This window comes from Gouania willdenowi, chromosome 10, assembly GCF_900634775.1.
Source record: "Gouania willdenowi chromosome 10, fGouWil2.1, whole genome shotgun sequence".
NCBI lineage: Eukaryota > Metazoa > Chordata > Actinopteri > Blenniiformes > Gobiesocidae > Gouania > Gouania willdenowi.
This window is the reverse complement of record NC_041053.1, coordinates 28310036-28336515: the sequence shown is the minus strand read 5'-3', so window position 1 is coordinate 28336515 and position 26480 is coordinate 28310036. Positions and strand designations below refer to the sequence as shown.

The window sequence follows — 26480 nt, the reverse complement described above, 5'->3', positions numbered from 1 at the left end:
GTTGGTAGAGTTTCAGTCAGTTTCTTTATTTTCAGGGGCTACGATATCTACAATCATATTAGTAGGTAATTTATACAATTCATGTTTTCTCAGTAATTACATTTCTCCTGTGGACCGTATATTGAATGCGCTCAAGGGCTGGATTTTGCCCCTGTGCCTTGAGTTTGACATAGATTTTTGCTCTAAAAACAAAAAAACTACTAATGTAGCCACTTTTTGATACTTTGCTCTTTTTATATTGAATTTTCTCCCAACCAACTGTCTTTTGTCTTTCTTTGATAGAAGTTTAGCAATACATGTCCAAATGTTTGTATCAGGGCAGTGAATGCAAAGTTATCTAATATGTCTAACATGTCAACCCATTGAAGTTATTTTTAACACAAACACAAAAGCAACTCTGCATTGCAACTCATTGTTATTATAATTCTCATGAGTTTTGGAATTTAGAGAATTTGGAATCAAACCACTGCAATGTTGTTTCACTAATGAATCTTAGGCCTTGTCCACAAGTAGCTGGGTGTTTTTATAACCGTATATTCACCGTCCTTCGTTTAAAAACAAAAAAATGTTACTTTCACACATCATTGTTTAAAAAACAAAATTCCATCCACACAAAATTGCATAACTGTGCTATCCACAAGTAAATAGATGTCACTCTCTGCTGTTGGCAGCTTTATATATTGGGGTAGTAAGTGCACCATTATAGCTTTGCACACCTGCCTAACAATGTCTGAGATCCGGTCCATGTGGAGGCCTGTCAAGTGTGAGACCGGCCATACAGCGGGCCACCGGAGAGATTAGGTGGCGCAGACGCACTGCTCTACACTAACTTTTCCAGTGGTAGCACTGGTGCGACCAACATTTTCAGATGGTCGCACAGAATTTGGTTGCACACTTTTTTTGATCGGGGGGTGGGGAGAGTGTACAGCATAGCCACGCATGCTGATGAATAGTTGACTTAACTGGCGTACTGTAGTGTTATATGAAGATTGACAATGACTTGAGATATTTGCAAAATGTTTTCAGGTTTAAGTTTTTCTGCAACTCGCAGTCGCTGAAATAACAGGTAATTTTTTTTTAAATAACAGCAAAGCACAACAACAGGTTACATGTATTCTGTTTTTTTTATTTTGCAGAAATGCTGTACTTGAATTAACTTAACAGTAGCATAACCAACTTAGCATCTGCATTGCTTCACCCCATGGAATTAAATTCAGAGGGTCCAGCTCTTATAGCGGGGTCTCCTAAACCTCTACCCCTGGTCAGGGGTCTGCAACCTTTACTCTACAAGGAACCATTTAACCTCATCTCACCTGGAATAAAGTCCTCCTGGAGCCAAAAAATACCTTCTCAATGAAGTCAATATAGTGAATTAAATTATATACAGTTAAAATGATATAGAATAATGTCTGATTTAATTTGATTTGATTTATATTGATCATGTAAATGGCACATTTTCTTTTTTACTGCTGCCCTCAATGTGAGCGCGCTCTCAGTGAAGGGCTCGTTATGCCTGGCTCTGTTCATAGCTGACCGTGCGCATTCCAAAGGAGCACATTGGTGTTTATACTCGGCACATTCACCTGCAGCCAAGTTGCGTGAGCACGCACTGTCTCCTCACACGGGCCCGTGGGCATAAAGCTCGACCCGAATATTATTTTATTGAACGTATTGCAGCCGATAGACTATTAGCGCGATGCCTCGAGCAGCGAGGGGGGAGAAAGAGGGGGCGCGCACACACACACTCACTGCAGCCCAAAAGGTATTGTAATGTCGTGACTCGGGCCGTTATCACAGTTTTCCAGGCTTTAATGAAGGTCGTAGTAACACGCCAAAAATAAACAATCAAGCACAGAAAGAACACACCGACACTACCGTGGTAACAGAATTGTTCACTTTTACGCCCACCCTTTCCCCAGCCTCCCAGCCAGTCAACACTCAGAACACATGTAAACAAAGACACACATTGGCATAGAAAGCTGCACGTAACCATGATGCCTTCTCAGCCATGGGAAATCTCAGCATCAGTTAACCACTGAATACACAGGGACATGACGGAGCGCTCAGCCGCTCCGTCCAAAATAAGGTCAACCATACGCACTCGCACAGATGCAACCAGATAAAATTTTCACTCGCACACACTGAAAATATACTCGCAAATGCAACCGTTTTTGTCGCAGTCTTGAGCCCTGCGCAGACGGCACGTACGGAGCAGCATGGCTGGAAACCCCCGCTCCCAAGGCACAGCAGAGTACCAGCCACACCCTCCAACAGTCCAGGGGGTGACCCCCGCCGCATCCCGGCCCCGAGCGACTTGCCCCGCCGTATGCAGACCGACAAGCAAGCGTACCCAGACACCTCCAACCGGCCACCGCTACCCCACACTAATGCCGCCAGCACAGGCAAGGCAAGGCAAGGCAAGGCAAATTTATTTATATAGCGCATTTCATACTCAAGGCAACTCAATGTGCTTTACATGATAAAACATTCAATTGTTTAAAATCAATAAGAACATTTAAATTCATCAGTAAAATCAATAAGAACATTTAAAATCATCAGTAAAATCAATTAAAATCATCAGTAAAATCATCATTACATCAACAACATGACAAAAAATCTCTCTCTCAATCATATGCAGTAGAGAAAAAAAGTGCCTTTAACTTTGATTTAAAAATGTTCACATTGGATGCTGACTTCAGCTCTGCTGGCAGTTTGTTCCACTTCTTTGCAGCATAACAACTAAAAGCAGCATCACCATGTTTACTGTGAACTCTGGGCTCCACTATCTGATCTGTGTCCATAGATCTGAGAGACCTGCTGGGTTCATACCTGACTAACATGTCACTGATGTATTCTGGACCAAACCCATTCACAGATTTATACACCAGCAGCAGAACTTTAAAGTCTATTCTGAGGCTGACTGGGAGCCAGTGTAAAGACTTTAAAACTGGAGTAATGTGCTCTGACCTCTTTGTTCTGGTTAAGACCCGAGCTGCAGCGTTCTGAACCAGCTGTAGCTGTTTGATGCTCTTTTGGGGGATTCCTGTCAGAAGACCATTACAATAGTCCAGTCTGCTGGAGATAAAAGCATGGACCAGTTTCTCCTGATCTTTCTGAGCCATTAAACCTTTCACTCTGGAGATGTTCTATAGGTGGTAGAAGGCTGTTTTTGTGATAGATTTGATCTGACTGCTGAATGTAAGATCTGAGTCAATCCGAACACCAAGGTTTTTGACTTGGTCTTTAGCTTTTAAAGATCGAGACTCAAGATAATTGCTGACAGCAGTCCTCTTTTCCTTGTTACCAAAGACAATCACCTCCGTCTTGTCATGGTTTAGTTGAAGGAAGTTTTCACTCATCCAGCAGTTTATTTTTTCTAAACAGTCACACAACACCTCAATGGGACCATGGTCATCTGGGTTCAGTGATAGATATAGTTGTGTGTCATCTGCACAGACACCGTGACGCTTGGAAACTTAAAACTCCGGTTATCAGTGTCCACACTGAGTTTTCCCAAATCTTCACTTTGGTCTAAGTTTTCCAAAAGCCTAGTTTTTAATGACCTCATCCTGCGTTTTCGTGTGGATGACTGGCCAAACCTTGGAATATTTTCATTTTAGTAGATACCTGACTACGTGTGGACGGGGTCTTAGTTGAACATAATCTTGTAAGAATGCAGACACATAAGAGGATGAGCACAGCCTGCAACTTGTGAAGCCTCAAATAATTTGGTAAAGGTTAAGTTAAGGGCATGTCAGGTGAATTAGTTATGGTTTATGGTTCACTATGTCAAAGTAATATTCTCTGCAGTCATGGTGCTTAATGGATTGGATGTACCCACTACTGAACAAATGGCCCTTTCCGTGTCGGACCTTGCCCCATTTCTTCATCTTTTTTCATCCCTTGTTAACATCCTCATCATTTCTTTTTCCTCTTTCAATTTGTGTGACAGCAGGAAAAGCCGGCAGTAGTTTGTTACATGAAAGATGTGGCTGTTCACTGTGAAACCAGGAAGGGTGTGAGGAAGAAGATGGCTCTCTGCTGCGACCTTTCCTACCTGCTAAATGGTGCTTTTAGACAACATAGTGAGCAAATGGGGGATCTGCTGAGAGCAATTGGATCATTCACTGAACAGGTGGTGCTGCATTCATTAGCACCTACCCCTTGCAGTGTATAAGGGTCTGTGCAAGCAGTTGTTTGCATGTTTTTGTCCTGATTCCTTGTATCTCTACAAGAAAAACTACCAGGCACTGTCAAAGCTGTTTTTATTTTTGATATTCAAGTGTTTTCCCTTCCCTCAAGCCTTTAACACAGGATGTTTATCTAGTTTGTTTCTCTAAATAATTAGTAAATACTCATCCCAGTTTATTATTAAATGCCCCTTTCCCACAAAAACATGGGCAGCCACAGAAGAGTTGCTTCACTGGCAGCCACCTCCTCTGGTACCATGAGCCCACTAATAATAACCATAAGATGCACACTGTGCCTTCCTCATGTTTACTTACAATCTGTGTAAGAATCTGTTTGGATAGAGACCCAAGTGTATCTTCTGTTATAATCGGCACTGGTAGTTACATTTAAAAACATTTAAATCAGTAAATTTGCATCCAGATCTTGATAAACAAATTGAAATGAACCAAATTCAATTCAACTTTATTTATATAGCAGAAATTACAACAAGTCATCTTGAAGCGCTTATCAAAATATAAAATTCTTAACAAAAGACCCAACAAATCCACATTAACTTGCATCAGTTACAGTGGAAAGAGAAAACTCCCTTTTAACAGGAATAAATCTCCAGCTGAACCGGTGTCACGTACTGAGTTTACCTCCGTACTGAGATTATAACCCTACCCGTAACCCTAACATAATCCAGTCAACAAATAAAACACGTGTCTGTTCACTTTGAAAACAAAAATGAATTATTATTTTTTTTAGCAAAAATTCATTTTCTGGTAGTGCGCACAATGCGCACTCAGTACATGACACCGGGATCAGAGGTGGCAGCCATCTGCTTTGAAAAGGGTGAAGTAAAGGAAAAAGTCACATTGAAAAAAAATTATAAAATATGTTGTAAAATTTGCACCACATTTGCTATAACACTCTGCTGCTGTTAACATTCTGCTGCTGTTGTGGTACCATGTGTTTTTTTTTGGGAGGAAGTGTATATTAACACAGAAACATATCAATAGCCCCAGGACTGTGGGTACATTTTCTGGATCTTTTCTACATAAGCATAATGTGTCTATGTTTTCACCATGTCAGGATGGCCGAGTGGTCTAAGGCGCCTGACTCAAGGATTCTTCCTTCCGCTGCCGTGGGTTTGAATCCCGCTTTTGTCATATATACGTATGTTTTCATTTTAACATTATTAACACAAAATTCCACTTTTTAATATACATATACAAAAAATTTACTGGGCCAGGGATAGGGTTAGGATTGGGGCTAAAATAAAAGGGTTAGGGTTGGAACTTTAAGTCACATGGCTGTTGATACGTTTCCGTATCGATAGCCACAGCCTTTTTTTTCCCCACTTTTCTATGTTAAATATTTAAAAAACAGTTCAACGGGGGACTTGGGTACTAATTTTCTTCTGTATTCTTTCACATCGGCGTAAATTAATCCTTGAAATACATGTGATTTTTTTTTTTTACAAGCAGAAGAAAAATATAATTAAAGAGCTTACCATACCTAGATAAATGCTTTTTGCTGGGTTTGAAAAATACAATATGATTAGTTTACTGCTGACACAAGCTTGGGGCTGACTGGCTGCATAACAGATATCAGTGTTTCATGAAAGTGAGACACCAAACTACATGTGTTGCCAAAATCCCTGACAGCATCTGGTGGGCAGGTAGAGCTTCCTGCAAGGTCAGAGTGTCTGGAGAAACAAGAGGGAGCACACATGGGACAAAGTAATCCGCGTGTGCAGAAGTGCATATAATTGTGTGTGTCTGTTTTGGGATTGTTTCATTTAAAAGCAGTTCAGTCTACAAAGGAATTACAATCAAACTCAAAGCCAAGAATGAATTGGGCTCGAATTACTGGTTTCTTACAGATCCGTTTTTTCATAAACAGGATAGGCTCACACAAACCTGACCTTGAAGTGTGTTTGTAAAGCTATCTATAAGATACTATCAACCACACTGGGGGAAAAAAAAAATATTCTGGTGTTCTTTGTTCCAAAGCCATGCTTTGTCACCACTGTCATTTTATCCCCTTCCCTTTGCTGCAGAGCTTCATTCAGTAAAGAATGTGATTCAAGTGATTTTGAATGCAATCACTGGTGTCATGCATGACATTCTGAGCTTCTCCAAAATAGCTGTCATTGTTGCAACGTAACGCTTGGAATTTTCAGAGATTGGTGTGATAAGCAGTGATTGTCCTGAGGGTAGACCCCGCCATGTTGATAAAGGATGCCACTGAAAGGCTCATTCATGCTAACAAGCATGCAAATAAAAATGTCCCAACAGTCACAAACATGAAAAGAATGCATCATGGAATATAAGACCCTTGAGGGTATAAACACCTTGAGCAAGAGATGGTGCCACAAAAAAATGGCAAGGCATTGTTCAACTAGTCATTCTGCAGCTCCATATTTGACGATGGGGTTAGAAACTGGCATAACGCGCGTAAATAAACCCAACCTTCCTGCTGTCTTAGATGCAGACTGGTTGTGAGGTAATGATGTGGGAAATGTTTCCTTGGCTCACATTAAGCCTGATTAGTACTAACAGTTGTGCGTCACTATGCAACCTGGAAGTCTTCAATCATCATGCTGACCAGATGGATACCCTTGGACTACAACATGAAATGGAATGTGCTGATATCTAAGTGTGGTATGAATGAAGTTGGCAATGTGTTTTTGAAAAGGTACTTTTTGTTAATAATGCATTTATAACCTTTATTTATACAGGTAGCCTCATTGAGACAATGGCCTTTTACAAGAAAGACCTGTTTTAGACAAATACATCAGGTACTTTAAACAAACCATTTAAAAGTTACATGTATTTTAATGTTTAATATAGCACCAAAAACAATGACAACACATTTCTGGTGTTGCCACAGATTGAAAGTTGATGCAAAATATTGGCAGATATTCATTTTCGGCCTTACACTGAAAGATCCGAATCCGACCAAAATTTTATGTCTTGCAGAGTGAGGGGATATAACAGGGAATACCGGGAACAAACTAGAACAAATAATAGTGTCAAGTGAATCACTGTCCTCCTTTCCTGGCAAAGAAACACAAGAACACTTCTATGCATTTGTCTATGCAACTCCACATCCCACAATGCAATGCGCATGTTGTGGGTCACAAAGAAACTCTAGCAAAGTCCAGAAGTTAAAGTTTTTCAGTTTATTCAAAGTGTGCAAAAAATGACAAAAGTAAAGATCCTGTGCTATTTACAAAAAAAGAAAAGAAAAAGAACATCTCAATGTTTACTGAAAAAACAAGATCTTACTCCAACCATGAGTTTGGCCTGTAAATGTAGTGCCTGGTGGTCTCTTTCAAGGTCAAATTTTCTACCAAGTAGGTAGTACATAAAGGTTTTCTAGGGCCCATTTAATCGCCAGACCTTCCTTTTCCACTGTGGAATAATTAGTATCTCTTGGCAAGCGTTTGCGGCTTAGATACAAAACAAGTTGTTCCTCACCAGAATTTCCTTGGGCCGAGACAGCTCCGAATTCCAGCTCTGAGTTGGTGAAATCAGGACTTTCAAGGACTGGCGATGAATAGAGGCTGGTCTTTAGAGCCTTGAAGGCTGTCTCACAGTATTTGTTCCAGACTACTGGGTTCCTCTGATCCTTCCCGGTAAAGGCTGTCAGCGGGGCAGCAATGGATGCAAACTGAGGGACAAACTTACGATACCAGGCAGCCAAACCCAAAAAGGACTGAACCTCTTTTTGGTCCGAGGACAGTTTCGGACAGCTTCCACCTTGTCAACCTGTGGGCATATTTCTCCTTGGCCAAGTTGGTGCCCAAGGTACCTCCTGGGCCCATTTCGAAGGGTTCACGGTGATTCCAGCAAGCTGAATCTTCTTCAGGATAAGTGACAGTTGTTGTAGGTGCTCATTTCAGTTGTTGCTGTAGATCACCACGTCAGCAAGTAGGCAGCACTGCAGTATTCATAGCCTTGAAGCACCTGGTCCATCAAACGCTAGAAGGTTGCAGGGGCTCCATGTAATCCAAAAGGCATTACGGGCAAATGGAAGAGGCCAATTGGGGGTCTGGAAGGCCGTGTAGGGTCGACTAGACTCTGCCAATTGTACCTGCCAGTACCCTTTGCACAGGTCTGAAGTGGTGATGTACCAAGCCCGACCAATTCTCTCCGACAGTTCATTGATCTGAGGCATTGGATATGCATCAAACTCAGAGATGGCATTCATTATCCGGAAATCAATGCAGATGCGCAGCGAGCCGTCTTTCTTTGAAACAATCACCACAGGGCTGCACCGCTCTGAATTTGATGGCTGGATAACGCAGTATCTCCTGCATTCCTTCTTGGAATGTTGCCACCAGGTGCTGAGGTATCCTGTACGCTCTTTGACTAAGATGTTGTCCCTCTTTTAGCCTGATGAAATGTTCTACCAGAGAGGTCTTTCCTGGTTTGGCTGTATACAGCGAGGGAACCTCTTCAAACACCTGGAAGAGTTAGCCAGCATGCTCTGGGATAAGGTGTGCCACCACAGGATCAGCAGATTTTCGTAGACATTCTGGGAGACCAGCATCCTCTTCCTGGAGTGTGACCTGCTGTACCAACAGAGATGTACCGCCAGTAGGGGTGGACTATCATTCCACTTTTTCAGCAGGTTCACATGATATGTCTGTCTTTTCCGTCCCTTGTCAGGGTGATACACCTCATATGTCACATGACCCATCTTTCTGACGACAGTGTAGGTTCCCTGCCATTTGGCCAGCAGCTTACAGTTTGAAGATGGGAGGAGCAGCAGGACCGGTGGCCAGGTGAAACTCACGGTGCCTTGCTTGCTGGTCATGTCATGTATTTTGATGTTGCTTTGCTTCCCGCAGGTTGACAGCTGCCTCTTCATGGTACTTTGCCAGCCGCCCCCTCATCTCCAAAACGGACTGAACCACACTCTGATTGCTGGGATGAGTAGACGGCGCATTCCAACTTTTCCACAGCAGATCCAAGGGACCCCGGATATCCCAGCAATAGAGAAATTCAAAGCGGAAAAACCCATTTGATGCCTGAGGAACATTTCTCTAGGCAAATACAGGAAATGGCAACCACCTGTCCTAGTCCTTTCCTGTGTCAGCCACAAACTTACGCAACATCTTTTTGAGGATCCGATTGAACCGCTCCACCAAGATGTCAGTCTGTGGATGATAGGGTGTAGTCCGGATGGCAGAAATTCCCAACTGCTGGTGAAAGAGTGGCATTAGCCGTGAGGTAAAGTTCTGATCTGTCAAGATCTCATCCGGAATGCCGACTCTGGAAAAGAGCTGACGAGCACGCATCACCGAAGGGGCAGTCACGGTCTGCAGGAGAAACACTTCAGGAAACCTGGTAGCATTATCTGACACCACCAGCATATATTGGTAAGTGGTAGTACTTTTTACCCAGGGACCTACAATGTCCATGGCTTCCCTGCAAAAAGGGGTAGAAATAACTGGTAGTGGTTGGAGAAATATCAGACTTGCAAACAGCACAAACTTTTTGACAAACCACACATGTAGAACAGTACATTAATGTGCCAATAGAACAGGAACTCAAGTAAGTTTTGTTTTTCCCCCAAGGTGCCCTGCCAATGGGAGTGTATGAGCAAGGTATTTAATATAGGGTCTACAGAGTTCCGATACAACCAGGCGCTTAGTGGCATTTTCAACACTATACAGAACATTTTGGTCTAAAACAAAACAGCTTTCCCCGTCAGTACCTATTTTTGCATCATTTACTTACAGAGGCTTCAAGCTACAATATTTTTTTTTGTAATTCAGAGATGTTCGTGGGGTTTTCCTACACGTTTTTAATGTCTGGCTGCTTCGTCCTCAGTTGCTTCTCAAATTGGTGCTGGCTCCGAGACTTTTTGAGGCCCTTATTACCACCTTCAAACAAAAAGTTCTCGAAGTTATTAAAGGGAGACATAGCATCATCATTGTCATCTGGCCCTAAAGTTCCCCGTGTACCCAGACCATGGTCAAGGTCTGAGTGTGGGAGCACAACACAAATTAGCCTTAACATAACTTTTCCAATCCTCATTTTCACACAGTAAGTCCAGAAGAATGGGTAAGTCCATACCCAGCAGAGCAGGAACAGGGAGCTGTGTTGTGCCTCCACAGTCAACAAATGAGTCTGTTCATTAATATCCACAGATAAATCTGCGGTCATGTAGGGGTGTTAGGAATGTCCTTTTGCTTGCTGTAATCCACACAGCCAACAGGCACCAAATCCTGTCTTACTAAGGACAGAAAGCTACTAGTGTCCAATAACGCTCCCACAGTTTGCCCATTTATGATCACAGTTTTGTACTTTCTCTGAGTACTAGTTCATGACGTACCTCAGGTTGCGGTGTATAACATGCCCCACTCAGTTTTGTCTTACGTATTGGACACACAGAAGCTTTATTTCCTGGGTTTCCTGTTATCTCACGGTTGGTGTCTCGTCTTCCCATCCTGGACGGAGGCGCAGACCGCTGGGCCTAGCGGTTTGAGTATGATGGTGCTTCTTTATGGGCGTTGATGTACCACGGGGCTAGCTTGGCCGCAGTTAGCTCCTCCGCCGGCTCGTGCTCCTTCATTCTCCTGGAAAAACTCGCAGAAACTCACTCGCAAAAACTGCTCCAAGATGACGGCTTCACCGATCTCCTTTGTGTGCTACTCCAGCCATATCCAGCAATGGTCAATGGCCTTCAATCGGTGGTACGTCTCCGTTGGGTTCTCTTCAGGTGGAATCATTGTCGACCGGAACTACTGACAGTAGGTCTCAGGGGAGATGTCAAACTTTGTTAGGAGCGCCTCCTTCAAGTCCGGGTAAGAATGTACTCGCTCTTCGTCCATCGCACTGTTGGCTTTTAGGGTTTTCCCAATGAGCAAAGGAACTAGACGACATGCCCACTCACCCTCAGACCATACCCAGGTTATGGCAATACGCTTTCTTGCCATCCTGCCATTCCTGGTGTGGCAGCGTGGCCCCGAGTCGTCTGAGCTCCACAACATTCCCTCTTCCCTGATCAGCCAAGAAGGTCCTCATAAGAGAAAGTAGCTCCTCTGAGGTCACTAACCGCCATTCCTGGTGGGCCTACGGCACCACTCTCCTCATCCTCTGTTGCCCAGGACGTGGCCCCCTCGTCCAGGGCCAGGTTATAAGCCGTTGTTGGACGTTGTTGTTTTTCCAAACATTTTCATTATCATTTTGATTGTTCTTATTGGTGTGTTTTCTGTTCATTTATTTCCTGCACCGTCAGTATAGCACTACCAATTTCATTGTATATTTCTGTGAAGTGGGTAAAGTATCTTGACACAAGTCATGTATATTTATTTTGTACTCACTTTATCCTGATCAAAAACAAGATAGTGTACATTCATGTCCACAACTAATTGCTAAGATACTCCATAGCATGTCCATTCAAGTACAGATATATATTTTTTTACATTCACTTGAAGTATCTCCTGAATGGGAACTAATTAATGAATTAACCATATGGAGACCATATTATAGTAATTGATTTCTCTAAGTTTCATTTCACTTTAGTCCAGATATTTTAAACCATTATTCATATTCATTTCGTGTGTGTGTGTGTGTACTTCAAATAAAAAGCTGTATGAAAATATCTGAACTGGTGCATATTGTCACCTTGTATTTGAACTAAAAACATTTTTAGAGAAATAAAGTCTCTGGGGTCACCAAAAATTTGTGATATATTAATGGTCTGATGACAAGAAAAAGAATGGGAACCACTGGCTTAGTGTAATTAAGTACTTCAAGAATATACCACAAATACTAAGGATGATTTTGGTCCAAGATAGTCCAGGGAAATTCATTTTATTAGAGAAGGACTGTTTGATAAGTTCAAACCTTTACTAGGCTCAGCTAAGTTTCAAATTGTTTTAGGAGAAGAAAAATCCACAGGACAACATCTGACATGCCCATCTATCTAATTTTCTATAGTGAGGTCATCTTCAATGCATTTTAGTGCATAGTGACTTGTTATAGCAGTGAGTTGTTCCATGGTCCTGTCCTGTATGTATAACTACTCTGCTCTATAACTCTCACAGAACCCTATGACTATAGTGGCCCAGTCTTTCTAATTAAGGGTAGTAATATGTAATCCTGTAATCAGTAAGGTTTAAGATCCACCTACTTTGAGGAAGCTTTGCCAAAAACAGCAAAACATCAGACTCACACATCATATTTCTCCTCCAGCAGAGATTTAAGCTATCAAATCTTTCACCATGACGAGGCAGCTTGTCTCCATGTAAGACGCAGACTGCCTGTGTAACCAAAACAGTATGACTCATGCAGTTTGGGAGAGACTGATAGTGTGACAGAAGAGGACTGGAGGCTGTCTTTAATATTGGATGTGTGGCTCAAGCAGGCTAATGGCTCAACACTGGTGTTTTCAAGACAAGAATAGCTCTCTATCTGTGTGTGTGTATGTGTTGATGCATGTTTGAATTAGTAGCATGTGTATGTGTTGCTTTTGACTCATTTCAACTTGAAACAATTTTTGACCCCGCAAAAGTTTGCATGATTAACATCTCGATTAAACTTCGTTTCTTTATGAGAGCCCAAAAGAAAATGTTGCAGTTTGACATCAAAAGAAAATGTAATTACCAGGAGATTAGATCTCAATGTTTTGCTCGTCTTACTTTAGCATTTAGTACTCACATCTTGCAAACCGACACGAAGCCATAGACCCCACTGTGATAAGATTATATCCTAGGGACCTCAGAGTGGAGAGATTTGACACACACACGCCCCAAAATGCAGTCGCTATCTCTATAAAAGCTTTTCAGTGCACAACCCAACCTTTTCTGAGAGCATGTTATGTGTGACACTTTGTGTTACACACAGTCTGACCCCGCTTGGATCTCCCTGTGCTCAGCTGTTGGGATATCATTATCAGAGAGTGGCAGACAGAATAGCACACCAACAGAGGAGAGGATATATGAGGGATTGACTCGCTCCCCATCCCTGTGAGGATAACGAGCATTAAGCATTGAAACCAATTATTGATCTCTGTTTTAAATGCTTATACAGTATAATCACTTATCTGGTTACTTTTCCTTTTGCTTGGAGAAGTAATGTTTTACAATCAAGTGCATGAAGTCATGGTGAATCATATTCTCATCACTGCTGCTGTCTTGGCAAATGTGTGAGGGTTTTCATTGGAATATAAAATATGGTGTCAGGTTGGAATTAAAAAAGTAGAAACAATAGAACAGAATATACAGTATAGTATGCATTCAATTTAGTGTATATAGTGGATATAAAGTCTACACACCTCTGTTCAAATGCCAGGTTTTTGTGATATAAAAAAATGACACCAAGACAAATAATTTCACAACCTTTTCCACCTTTAATGTGACCTATAACCTGTACAATGCAATTGAAAAACAAACTGAAACCTTTCAGAGAGGTGAAGTAAAAATAAAAAACTGAGAGAATGCAGTTGCAAAAGTGTGCACACCTTCTTATAATTGGGGACTTAAAGCGTTAAACATGTTCATAAATGATTCCTTACCCATTTAGCACTGAAATAATATCTCTAGTATTATGTTAATATCTGTAAAAGTCAGGTTTTTCTATTAGCTCAATTCTTTGTCATCATTCTTTTTTCTCATTGCTGCACGATTGATCAAAAGCATCTTCATGTTTCTTGTTTCTTAATGATACATATTGTACACGTCCAAATTGTTTTATTGCTTTAAAACATGATATAGATTGTATATTGTACAATGCAATAAGAACATGACTTGAGAAACCTGTAGCTTGTAACGCTGTGCACATTATTGCCATTTCAGATCTAATTTTTTATAATTTTTTTTTTTGTCACGTCATGTTGGTCGGTTTGTGTGAGAAACAGTATGGTGACCACAGCAGCGCAGCAGGGGAGATAGTGAAGACAACTGAGACACCATGGGACAGTTACGCAGTTAGTATACGTTTTCAGAGTCTTTTCTTTTTTAAAAAGTGCGTACGTGAGTTGTACGTGGGCATGCAAATGCAATGTCTGCTTGGAGTGAGCGTAACTGCACGCACACATACTTAAGGTGTGTTTAATTTCCCAATACTGAAGCACTGTCTGTTAAGTTCACTTTGTTGTTTTAAACTGAGTCGCTTTGATAAAAAAAAAGATAAAAGCAATGCTGAAATATTTTATTAACAACTATTTGAATTCATTGGTTCTGTTCAGTGAGCTACGAGGCCCGTCAGCAGACTTTCTGCAGAGCTGCTTGATGACACTTAATTAGATTCAGGAGTGTTGGAGCAGAGAGACATTTAAAGTCTACTGGGTTAGTGGCACTCGACCCCTGATGTAAAGTGAATATTGATGCTTCTTTAGGTTGTTTTTAATCTGTTCAGCTGTTCATCTGTTTAATTAAAGCTGCTGGAGTTAAAAAAAAAAAAAAAATCATCAGGTAAAGACATAGTGTAGGCCTCAGAGCAATAAATTGAAGACTATTTGGTCAAAAAATGATGTAAAAGGTTGAAGATACCGCTTGAAAGTTTGTTTTCATCTCCACTACAAACACTGAAAACATTGGAAAACTTTTGTGCATTGCATTGTGAGATGTGGAGTCCTGTAATCGATTGCATAGAAGTGTTTTTCTTTCATTTTTATCATAATTTGAGACATGATTTAATCTGAGTTCGGTTCTTTCAATGTAAACGACACAGTGAACATTCTCTGTTTTGTCACAACTTTTAGTGAGGAAAACACCAGAAATGTGTTGTTAATTCACTTTGAGTTTTTGGGGGCAAATCACATTAAGAATAATAAAAAAAAAAATCCACACTTAGTGTGAATAAGGAGGGCTGCAGCCTTTATGTCAATGCGTGAGAAGCTCAAGCTACTCTCATGAGAGTGATAAGACTTGTAGTATCTAACTGATGAACTGGCAAGTTAAGCAATAATACAAGACAAAGTAATTACTGCTGCTGCTTTCTTAACTGACCTTAGTGTTGTATGAGAACACTGTATTTCTGCATTAAATCAATAAAGTACACATTAGGTACAATGTGTCGCCTTTCCCCTAAAGCAAACTGACTCACTACCTTTTGTTATGCACCATCATTTCTAATATGTTATGCTAATGAGCAAAAAGAACCTTGAAGCTGATATCCAGAGGATAAAAAGAGAGAGAAAATTTAAAAGCGAACATCTCAATGTCCTTCCCTAAACAGCTCCACTTCCTCCCCCTGCCTCTACCAGAAGCCACGCCTCTACTTTTGTGCACACGCAACACGGAACATAACAAGGTCGCATTGATATAGGTCTATGGGTCATCTTTATTCTTTTGGTGATGGACATTTCTGATACCTGTTTGCTGTTGTGACACGCGGCCTTGTTTCCGTGCACAATTTACGCATGCGCATTCGCTTTGATTGACAGTCTTCACTACAGGAAGTTGAAGCCTCTTGGCTGGACGATCGCGGCGTGCCTCTAACTAACATGGCCCCAGTATTTTAGAGCAGAGAAGGTGCTTGTTTTTTCATGATTTTTAGACCTAATTTTATATATTTGGTGATTTTTTTTTCATCTTTCAAATTTGGCTCAGTGGTCAATGACGCATGTTTCTGTGGTGTGACAAACTCATAACACAAATTTATTTCTGCTTTACACGGACTTTAATGATGTAATCAGGGTGCAATATAGAATCTTATCACAAAGGTGGATATTGATAAAAATACAAGTGCAGTATGTAATGAGATACATGAATAATTGACAAAAAATTCTAACACTGATAAATAATAATTAGTAGGGGTGTAACGATACGCAAAAATCACGGTTCGATACGTACCTCGGTTTTGAGGTCACGGTTCGGTTCATTTTCGGTACAGTATGGAACAAAATGCAAAACATAAATTTGTTCATTCAAAACTTTAGTAAACCAACAATGTATTTAACATTATACAGAATATAAAAATAAAGTTAAAAAAAATACAATACTTGTAAAGTGCTGCCTGGTAATAATAATCTCAAACAAAAAATACATTAAATATTATATAAATAAGCTCACAGCTTGTTAACAGCTTTTAACAAACAAAAAGTACAGCACAGTTCCAGTATCTAGCCCTTGGTTTAGACCTTCATATTTTTGGCCAGAAAAATGTACTTGTCTACATTGTCTGCAGTAAGTGCAGATCTGCTGGCAGTTATAAATGCAAAACATTAATGTGCTTGTTCATTCAAAACTTTAGTAAACCAACAATGTATTTAACATTATACATAATATGAAAACAAAGTTTAAAAAAAAAAAAAAATACTTTACTGTTGTAAAGTGCTGCCTGGTAATATTAATATTCTCAAACAAAAAATACATAAAATATTATTTAAAAAAAATAAGCTCCTCACAGCTTAACAGCTTTTATCCGCTGCTATAAAGACTCCAATGGCAGTTGTTATAGCTTTGGCTGATATTCGCACTCGGGTGGTGCCGTTTAAAGTGAGTTAGCATGTTCGTGGCGTTACCAGAAACATACCCAATCTCAGCTGAACAATGTCGACACACTGCCCTCGTTTTATCCACTGGTCTTATTTCACCCGGAAGCCGAAGTGTTCCCAAGCAGGAGACTTTAGCGACAGGGGAGGGTCCTCCAGCTCTTGTTTCTCGCTAGCCATGACGTACGGGCATGCACATGTAGCTGCAGGCGGAAGTAAACACACGCAACTTCCGTTCCATTCCGGAAACTCACCTCTGCACAACCCTGTACCCTAACTGAACGTCCTGGACTGAAACAGTTCAATACAAATACATGTATTGTTACACCCTTAATAATTAGTATATTAGTGTGAGACATGTTGCTGTAATGTTTTATAATTAGAGGAATGAGGAGATGATGAAATGGTGAGGAAAATGCAAAGACAAGACAAACCGGAATTAGGGGTTTATTTGTAACTTGGAAAGGTTGATCAGAAGATTTTAATTTGATAAGTCACTTTTAGCTGAAGGGTTTGCTGTGCATGTGTTACCTTGGTCGATCTGGGACTTCTTTGCACGTGTGCCAAGATGCGTAGTTGCAGATGGAGGCTTAGTTTGCCTTCCAATATCAAACAAACTCTGATACTAGAACCTTGGTTTACAAAAGTAAAAGTTATGCTATAAAAACAAAATAGACAACTTTAACTACACAGTGAAAATTTAAACCACTTGGTCGGAAAATCATACTGCAAAGATGGCAATCGTGATTTAGTCTCTAGGACGACTTAAACTTACAGACTGGCAAGAAGATTGTACAAGAGATTGTCTTAGAGATTGTACTGCAAGAAGAAAAACAAAGAAAAAGTGGAAGAAAACTCTTGATTTATATGAACTGGACAACATTTTCTGATTTGCAGAGAGCTTTGGTTAGAATACAGATTGCAAAATGGACATTTCTAAAACCAGGATGTAATATGACTGGCATTAAAATGTAATACATGACACTACAAGACAAGGTGTAAACATTGTGGTTTAGACATCACAGAAGGTCCATTTCTAAGCAGTTGATATTGTTGAAGTCGAGTCATTAGAGTCCTTGTATTCCTTTCTCTGGTGTTGGTCTTATCTTGGGGAAGAGTTCCTCTAGTTTAAAGGAAAAGTCAAAGCTCTTTGGAAGGAGATGAAGTTGTTGGTAAAAGGGAGTTCATGGTCATCAGGGAACGTTTCTTGTCTTTGAAAAGGTCCGAGTGTAGGGATGCGACCTGTTGAAGTAAATGTTCAAATCAACTAAAAAGGAGTGGGTTTGAAACGGCTGTTTTTCACTGATCCCGTATTTCCTTTTGTAGTTCAGAGGTCAAGGTGTCTGCACAGCATCTCCTAAATTCATTATATTATGATTCTTACCCTAAAACTTTGCTCTGTCTCCTCAAGGTGCGAGTGGAGGATTGATATGAAGACTTTATACCTCCTCATCCTGTTTATGCTCCTCGCCTCAGGAGCTTGCGACGATGTCAAGTACATCTCCAAGAGGAACTCAGGTAAGATAAAGCTTTTTTTTCTCTTTTGTCGGAAATGATTGCTTCAATTTGCAGACATCCCCAGGCTGTTTATATTTTGAGATGTTTGTTTTTACCGATGTTCTCTTTGGTCTTGTTTTACTGCTGTTCTTTGGCATGACAAACTTTCCTCAATACTGATACATCTTGTTCTCTCATGCTCCACTTGTGCTTTCTTTTTCTTATTTTCCCAGCACAACTCTTCATGCAATTTTACCTCTTTCTCAATTGTCTACTGCTTTGAATGTGTCTTCACATTGCTCTGGGTTGTGATTCTTTTGCAACCATAGAGCACAACCTCTTTTTTGAAAGCTTTCTTTGATTGCTTGTTTCTTCTTCTGGTTAATGGGTTATAATGACAAGCGTTTCTGACTACTGCCATCAATGCTGACATCGTGCTTTGTATACCATCAGGCAGGCTTATGACAGATTTGCTGATGGTCCTTTATTCATTATCGATTTGCTGCGGCTGATTACTTTGTCAACAACTGGAGTATTAGTCCTACACATGGTGTGACAATATTGTGTATTATTTAATAGCAGCACTTGCATTTATTGCCTTGTTTTTTAAACATTAGAATAAACTGCTATTTAATTTTAGGGCACTACTCACCAATTTCTTTCATGAACTTTAATAGTCTATAAAATAGTGTAGTGAAGAGGAACAAATGCTATTTTTTGTTTTGTATTACATTAATTATTCATGAAAGACATAATGTATGGATAATGAGAATGAGACACAAGCCTGAAAAAGCTTCCAGCGTCTTGTTTTTTTTATGTTTTGTTTACAAGCCATGATACGAGTAAACAGTACATGCACCAGCTCGATCTTTTCCTTTTAATGTTTTGATTGCACTTCAGGCTAGCTAGCACCTTGATCTGACAGTGACCAAGGAAGAGGGCAGCGGCGTAACGTGCGATTGCTATATTAGGCTCTTTAAAAACACAGGCTTTCCTAAAGGTCAACTGTCAACGCTTTCTTCAAGACGTTATTTTTCTTCTCTTGTGCATTAGAATGGATTCAGATTCAGGCCTCAGATTTATCTTAATTAAGATATTTTAAGCACATTAAAGACTTGCCAGATGGGTTTTTACCCTAATGTAGTTTTTTTTGACGCAAACTTCTAAGGCTAATAAAACTGAGCGATGATGTTGAGCCAAACCAACATTAAAGTATTAATTACAAAAACTGTCTGTCACTCATTCTCAAAAACCAAAACCAAGATTGATGTGGTTTAAGATGATTAATTACTTATCCAAATGTGCTGCACGTCACATATACATTAAACCCAAATGTGAATAACGGATTACAAGTACTCACATTACTGTATTTGAGTTGCTTTTATGGGAAAAATTTACTTTTTTGAGTATTTCTAAATCAGTATTTTTACTTGTACTTAAGTATGTTTTAAATTAAGTCCATTTGTTACATTTCTACACCCAACCGTTAGAGTAAATTATTATTTTTTTGTTTTAAAACGATCAACGGACATTGTGAAACTACAAAAAATGAAGTGACAACAACAATTGAATGCATCACATCATAGCCGACCAACCAGATTAAACGTAATGCACTGCGACGAAAAAACAGCATTATTTTCTCTGGTTATTTTCTCAGTTTTAGAGTTCATAAATGTAGCTCTACTTAGAACCTGAGATTTTTTTTTTTTTAAATTTTGAATTGAATTTATTGGTTTTATATTATATTATTAAAAAAAATAACAGTACATTTTGACAAACCTTTTATTTTATACAGATGCCTTTGTGGGAAATAAATTAAGTTCCAATTGTGCAAGATTTAATCTCTTAAGTTTATACCTGAGATGTTTAATGTATGCAAGGGAACCGTGGCAAGATGTATTACCAAAAATAAACGGGGGGGTTAAAGGAACTAGTAACTTTTACTTTGAGTACTATTTAATTGTCTTTTATGTATGACTTACTTGTACTTGAGTTCAATTTCAATCAAGTAATAGTACTTCTACTTGAGTAAGATTTACCAGTACTTTTTACACCTCTGATTAAACCTTTACTTTACTGGTGGAAAAAGCTGAAGAAACAATGATGTTTTTTTTCCCTGTTGAGAATATTCAGTCTTCTCTCACTCTGTGCAGAGTCAGATCCCCTTCATCTTCCCTCACCTTCTTCATTGTGTGCATCTTTATCCCTGGCACACTTGCTTCATTGCACTGACGGTGCGTGGGAAGGCTGGTGGGAGATTTAATTTTTTATTTGTCATGTATGTGAGCGTGTAGTGCTTGAAGGCAATACCTGCATGTGAGAACAATCCACATCGGGCTGATCTGAAAACCATACATGTATGTGTGTGAACACTTCATTTTATCCAGGTTTTGAGAGTATATTTATATTTGTGTGTAAAGCTCTGGAAGTATTCTCTCCTTCTGTGTATGTGTGGGAGAGGTGTGCGCAGAGCAATTATGTGATCACAGCAGAGCCAAACGGACATTTATGTGGGCGAGCGCTACAGTGGGCCAAAGATAGGATTTTAGATCTTTTCCCTTTTTCACTGGATATTCGTGTGTGTGTGTGTGTAGCTAGATACCATATGGATAGGAACTTCAATTTCCTTGTCTGGGTTTCCCTGCTGTGTTGCATGGCTTTGATTCAGCACCTGCTGCAGCAAAATGGTCCAAACTGTAATGCGACACAGCAGAGAGCAGCGGTGGTAATATGTAATCAAGCATGTTTTAGTCGTTTTCCACACACACCAACACTCAAGTCATTGAGATGAACTACACTTTTAAATGCATAGAGATTGTAATACAATTTGATCCCTGTTGGGAAATTTTCACCCAGCTCCACTCAGAGGTCCAATGTCAACTGCAACATAGCTACATAGACATTAAAACTGACTAGGACGCTTCAGAAGGCCGATATTTGATGGCAACTTTTCCCAGTACCAGTTTACAAACAGATTGCAGGAGTTGGACAGAGTGAAGTCAAAAGGTATGTTGACAACTGTTGAGAAATGTCTTGGTAAAGTAGCAGTTGGCGTTATTGCCATGCCAACCCCTAGTTTACATGTTTTCCCTGAGCATGCATAGGTCTTTCTAGATTTATCTACAGTAGTCTTAGAAACTACAGGCCTTTACACTGGCAGAGCAGTTGTTCACTCTCTTAGCAACGGTGCAACCGAAATGGCTTTGCTCTCATTTTTCATTTTGTTGTTCTTCCAAAATAATTTTCACTGGTATTTGCCCCCTCACCAGGGTATAACATTGCCCTCCTTTTTTACATGTTTTTCATCCTAATAAACCATATGTTATTACTTTGTTTTTGGCAATAACAAAACATGCATGGTTTTGGAAACAAAATATTCTTATAGTTTTAACCTTTGATGACATATGCACACATGGGGGAGAAAATGCAAACCACTGTATATCCAGCTGCCTAAAATAACTTAAAATTAATTAACAATTAACTCTATACTATAGCTATAACATGAGGTCACTGAAAAGATGAAAAGTCAGGTATGGAGAATGTTGATAGTAAGAAGACACACATGGACCTTAAGGGTGCAATTAAAGTTTACTTGACTTTGGATTTGGGGAATGATTAAATTATTACAATTTGAGAATCACTTTGAATAAATGAAGGTAAATACAGCCCGGAGTCATTTGCAGTAACTTGCAGCACAAGTTTGTTTATATTTGGTTTCATTACAAAAAACTAAATTTGTCATCATGGAAACTACACTGTAAATAGTGAGGCTTTAGTTTGTTTCTTTTTTTCCCCCTGTTTGTTATGCTAACATATGTAAATAAATAAATAAATGAATAAATAAAAACTTTCAGATTTTGCAGTAGCTGTGGCACCTTCGCAACATTTCCTACTTCCATTCCTAGTTAATGAATTAAATTATATTTTGATATGTTGACTAGGACAAAGGATATAACAGACATCATGTAGCAGTATTGTGGTTTTAGTGTCTTAAATGGATCCTCCACTGTTTTTACAAATGTGGCCTAAAACCTTTGAAATGTCCTTATTAGATGATCTACGCCTAAGAAAACGCATTATTTTGCACCATATTAATTTGATTAACTTTTAAAACTGGGACTACTTTACCCTGTGCGCCGCCATGTTTTCACTTTTAATCTCTCAGTAAACAAAAAAGGTTTACATCAACTTTTTTTAAAACTTTTCCTGATTGTTAGAGCAACCCAAAGCAGCACAAGTTGTCATTTTGACTGAAAAAGCTGCTTCACCTGCTATAGAACTCAATGGACTAAAAGGGGCTAATCACGTCTCCAATGACGTCATTTCAACATGGCGGCGCACAGGGTAAAGTAGTCCCAGTTAATAAAACGAATATGGTGCGTTTTGTTAAACAAAGATCTTCTAATAAGAACATTTCAAAGGTTTTAGGCCACATTTGTAAAAACAGTGGAGGATCCCTTTAAGACCAGCACAACACTCAAGATTGAATGTTGTTTAACATTGTCTTTTATTTTCTTCCAAAAAGGCAGTAGGAAAACACTCTGCAATGGCATTCAAATTCATGTGTTTTATGCAATTTCCATTTTTTACCTCATGTAATTTATAGTATTTTATTCATTCTGGAAATCTCATAACCTTGACTTGAATCTATTATATCTGACTAGATATTTCATTGCAAATTCAATGAGTGGCAAAGTCAAGATCCTTTTATTTATTCTCCTGCTTTTGAACCCTGTCAGTTTCCTCTGTTCTTACTGTTAAAAGGCTGAGCTTTGTGGTTATCTTTCCCATGCATCTGGCTGTCTTTGATCTCTGATCCTGGTCAATCGTGGATCTTCTATTTAATCTAAATAATCTGCTCAGGTACTTCAGGCCTTGGTCTTTTTTTTAACTGAACAGTCATAGATCCCTGTCACTGTGCTTTTTCATATTTAATGGGTTTGTAACTGCAGTGTGAGTGGGTTTATTGTTGAAACGCTGCGCTGTATTGGCCACAAATGTTGTCATGACAAGATAACGTTTCAAATGGAATGTTTAACTCATTTTAGGCAATACAACATTGTTACATATAACATTGGGCTTCATATCTGCTTTGTCTGTTAGGTGGGTGCTCTTTTATTTATTTCTTAAATCTGGTTTATAATTTCACACTGTAGTGGAGAATTCTCACTGTTGCTGTTTAGGCGAAATTCTTAGAACACAAAACTGTTTTTTTGTAGGAGTCAGTCATGAAAGAGCAATAATGGCATTTAATCTGTGTAAGTTTAGTTGTTTAACATTTATAATAATCTAAACCAAAACGCTGATCAGAGGAAGCCTCTTTTTTTTAATTTTCATCTTGAGATGTATCCTTTCTCAGCATAAGTGTCATAACACTATTTGTAACCATCAAACTTTTTAGCATGTTCTCTCAAGATTTTTAGGTACACTAAAATGTTTAAAAGGCCATGAAAAAGATATGATAATGTGTCAAAAACAAACACATATTGTGCAGCTAATGGAGTTGAGGTAATTACCGTACACTTAGCGCAGGCAGAACTGTTCCCTAGATGATCTTATTTCACTACTGGAGCTAATGACCTTGACAGCTGTTACTCAGGGAAAAAAAAGTACTGTGTATAGGGGTTTTTATTCTTTCTCAAATAAAACTCGTATTGAGATGCTTCTAATGCTGAATCAGCCGCAGTGTGCAAAAACACAGGTTATACTCAGTCACACACACTGTCTGCTCTGCATGAATGATGCACAGTGACCTCATCAGCCACGTTTCTGGGTTGGTTTGTGCATTTCAGCTCTCCTTCTCTTTGTGTTGTTTGCTGTGCTGAGGGCAAATTGGCAAAGGACTTTTTCACAGTTCTGTAAAATGCAGGCGGGGGCAGGGAACAAGGGGAATAGAGCAGAGAATGAGAGCTATTCAACATTTATAAGCTCCTATTGTACTACACCAGCTGGAATGAGTCAGGAAGACCATTTTGGATGCTTTGGGATACTGAACGATGCAGATGAGTCCGACATCAGAACTCTTAAAATTTTTATTGGAATTTCAGACGTGATGTGATAAATTTGGACTTTTTAGATTAATATAGTTATTATTCTGTCCCATCAATGCAGCTGGACTAGCCTTTTTTGCTACTCTTTTACCTCTTTATGTTAGCTAATGCAATTTATTCAAATTTAATGGCTGTCTACTCTCTCTACAAAGCCTAAAATGCTAATGAATGGAAAGAATGACCAGTGGCTGCTTGTTTCCATTGTCATCTCACATCAAGCGCCAGGCACTGAAATGGCATTAAACAATGTTGTTACATTATGGCTGTTAAGAATTATATGAAGTAATTGGAAAAAATTGTCATCATTTTAAGGTGTTCCATATTTAACAACTTATGATGCCAGCAGTGGTTTTCCTACAGATGAAGTAGGGCTGGGCGGTATACCCAGTTCATACCGAATACCGGTATATATTATCGTTATATTAATTTTACATATACTGCCGGATCGGGGCATTTGATTATACAACTATCGGAACGCTGCGCTGCGGCGCGTTTCAGACGCGTTGTACTTCTAAATAGGAAGGTAAACAGTAGCGCTCTGGTGTTAGTTACGGTGTAAATCATACATGTAAATGGATAAGAAAGACAAAATTGAAAGCTCTGAAGCTGCATGTAAGCATGTGGCTGCGTGCGCATGCCTCTGCTACAGGAGAACAACACTCACAGACACAGAGGCACGGTTAGCTTAGCATGTTGGCAGTAATACACAGAAAAAAAGCAAAGGATCGCAATTTGTAATTCCTCTAATGCGGAAATAAGTCCTGATGTAGCTGCAAACAAAACACTACCTTATCCACCATAAGAAACCACCACACCACTCAGTATGCAGCATTTAAAGCTAGAAATCAAGCTAATGCTAAAGCTAAGCTAGTGCAGCAAAGAGCCATTGGGCTGTTGTTGCAAACTTGTATTTTATCACAATTAATATTATTTCCACTGGCTTGTGTTTTTGTGTTTTTGTTTTTTGTTCCACGCACCGACGACCAAGTCAAATTCCATGTGCTGTTTTTTTCTTTTTTTGTTTTTTTTAACTGTACTTGTCAAAAAAAAACCTTTCTGATTCTCAACCAGTAGAAAATGTTGTGAACACCTGATTATGCATGAAAAAAAAAAAAAAATAGTCATATACTGTGAACAATACTGTGATATACATTTTTGGTCATACCGCCCAGCCCTAAGATGAAGGAGGTTTTGGCAAACTTGGGAATGTTGGAAAATGTTGAACCTGATTTTATTCTAAATCACTATTCCTTCAAAAATGGAAATGACTGTTTGAACGGCTTAAGAATTGTATAGGTAGGCGGGTGTGTAAAACAGCATTCCAGCTTTTTTCCTAGTTTAAGGGGAGCCAAAGCAAGTCAATGCAACTTGGGAATTAAACTCGGGTCCCCTGGGTTCCAAACAAAGCACACGGAATAACTTTGTAGTGAAGCTGCCATGTTATCTTAATGCGTTTGTAGTAATTGTTCGAGCAAGGGCAGTTGTATTGCCATATGGAGATGTTTGCTGAGAATACTTAATGTTTTACTGTGCAATAAAGGAGTTATATCATCAAAATGTTCAGATGCTACTGCTCTAGATGTGTAAGGAACCACGGCAGGGGTAATGAGGTGGAAAAATCAAGGTACTTTCAGTTTTTGTGAGTATTCCAGTTATTTTGAGCACTTATTAGAACTGTTAACTTAGATATTTTAATGCTGGTGTTTCAAATGACCTGGACATCAGATTACTAGTTTTATTAACATAATCAATAACACTGATACATGTAAAGCTACATCATGGTTCTCTGCTTCCTTCACAGCAGACCAGATGTCAAAGACATGTTTCTCTATCTGACTCCCTTGTTCTTCTGATGCTTTTCCACCTACATTTACCAAGTCTAGTTCCCCAATAATGATTTTACAAAAGCATCCAAGTGTACAGAATCTGACAGAACTCAATGCTTGTTTTATGTCTCTATTTCGGTACAGTAGTCCCTTACTATAACTCGGTTCACCTTTCACGGCCTCGGTGTTTCGTGGATTTTTTTTACACTGCAATTTAGGATGCATTTTTTTACAGCGTATGAATGCGCATTGTGCTCTGTGTCCTGATTGGTTAATGCTGCGTTCACCCACCAGCGACACATCCAACTCCGTGAGTTTCACTGAGTGCTGAAGCGAGGAGCTGCGTTCCTTTTTCTCCTCCCACAAACATAAACCACCAGTGAAAAAAGCCGGTGTGATTAGCAGCTAATGCTATCCTCTAGAGAGAAATTTTACCTGCTGTTACCACCTCCTTGATGATTCTCTTCCATGCCTA

At 39.4% G+C, this 26480-nt stretch overlaps 1 protein-coding gene across 3 annotated transcripts in view; it reads left to right on the top strand.

The window, feature by feature from the left end:
* Window positions 1-26480, top strand: part of il1rapl2 (interleukin 1 receptor accessory protein-like 2) — a 367898-nt gene that overhangs the window by 51610 nt on the left and 289808 nt on the right. For 2 of the 3 annotated variants that reach the window (XM_028459966.1, XM_028459965.1), the window contains one exon: window positions 18044-18150. In XM_028459966.1, coding sequence (XP_028315767.1) covers window positions 18063-18150 — 88 coding nt within the window. In that variant the 5' untranslated portion in view covers window positions 18044-18062. Of the gene's footprint in view, window positions 1-18042; window positions 18151-26480 lie in introns of those variants that run through there. The other variant, XM_028459968.1, reaches the window with a different exon arrangement.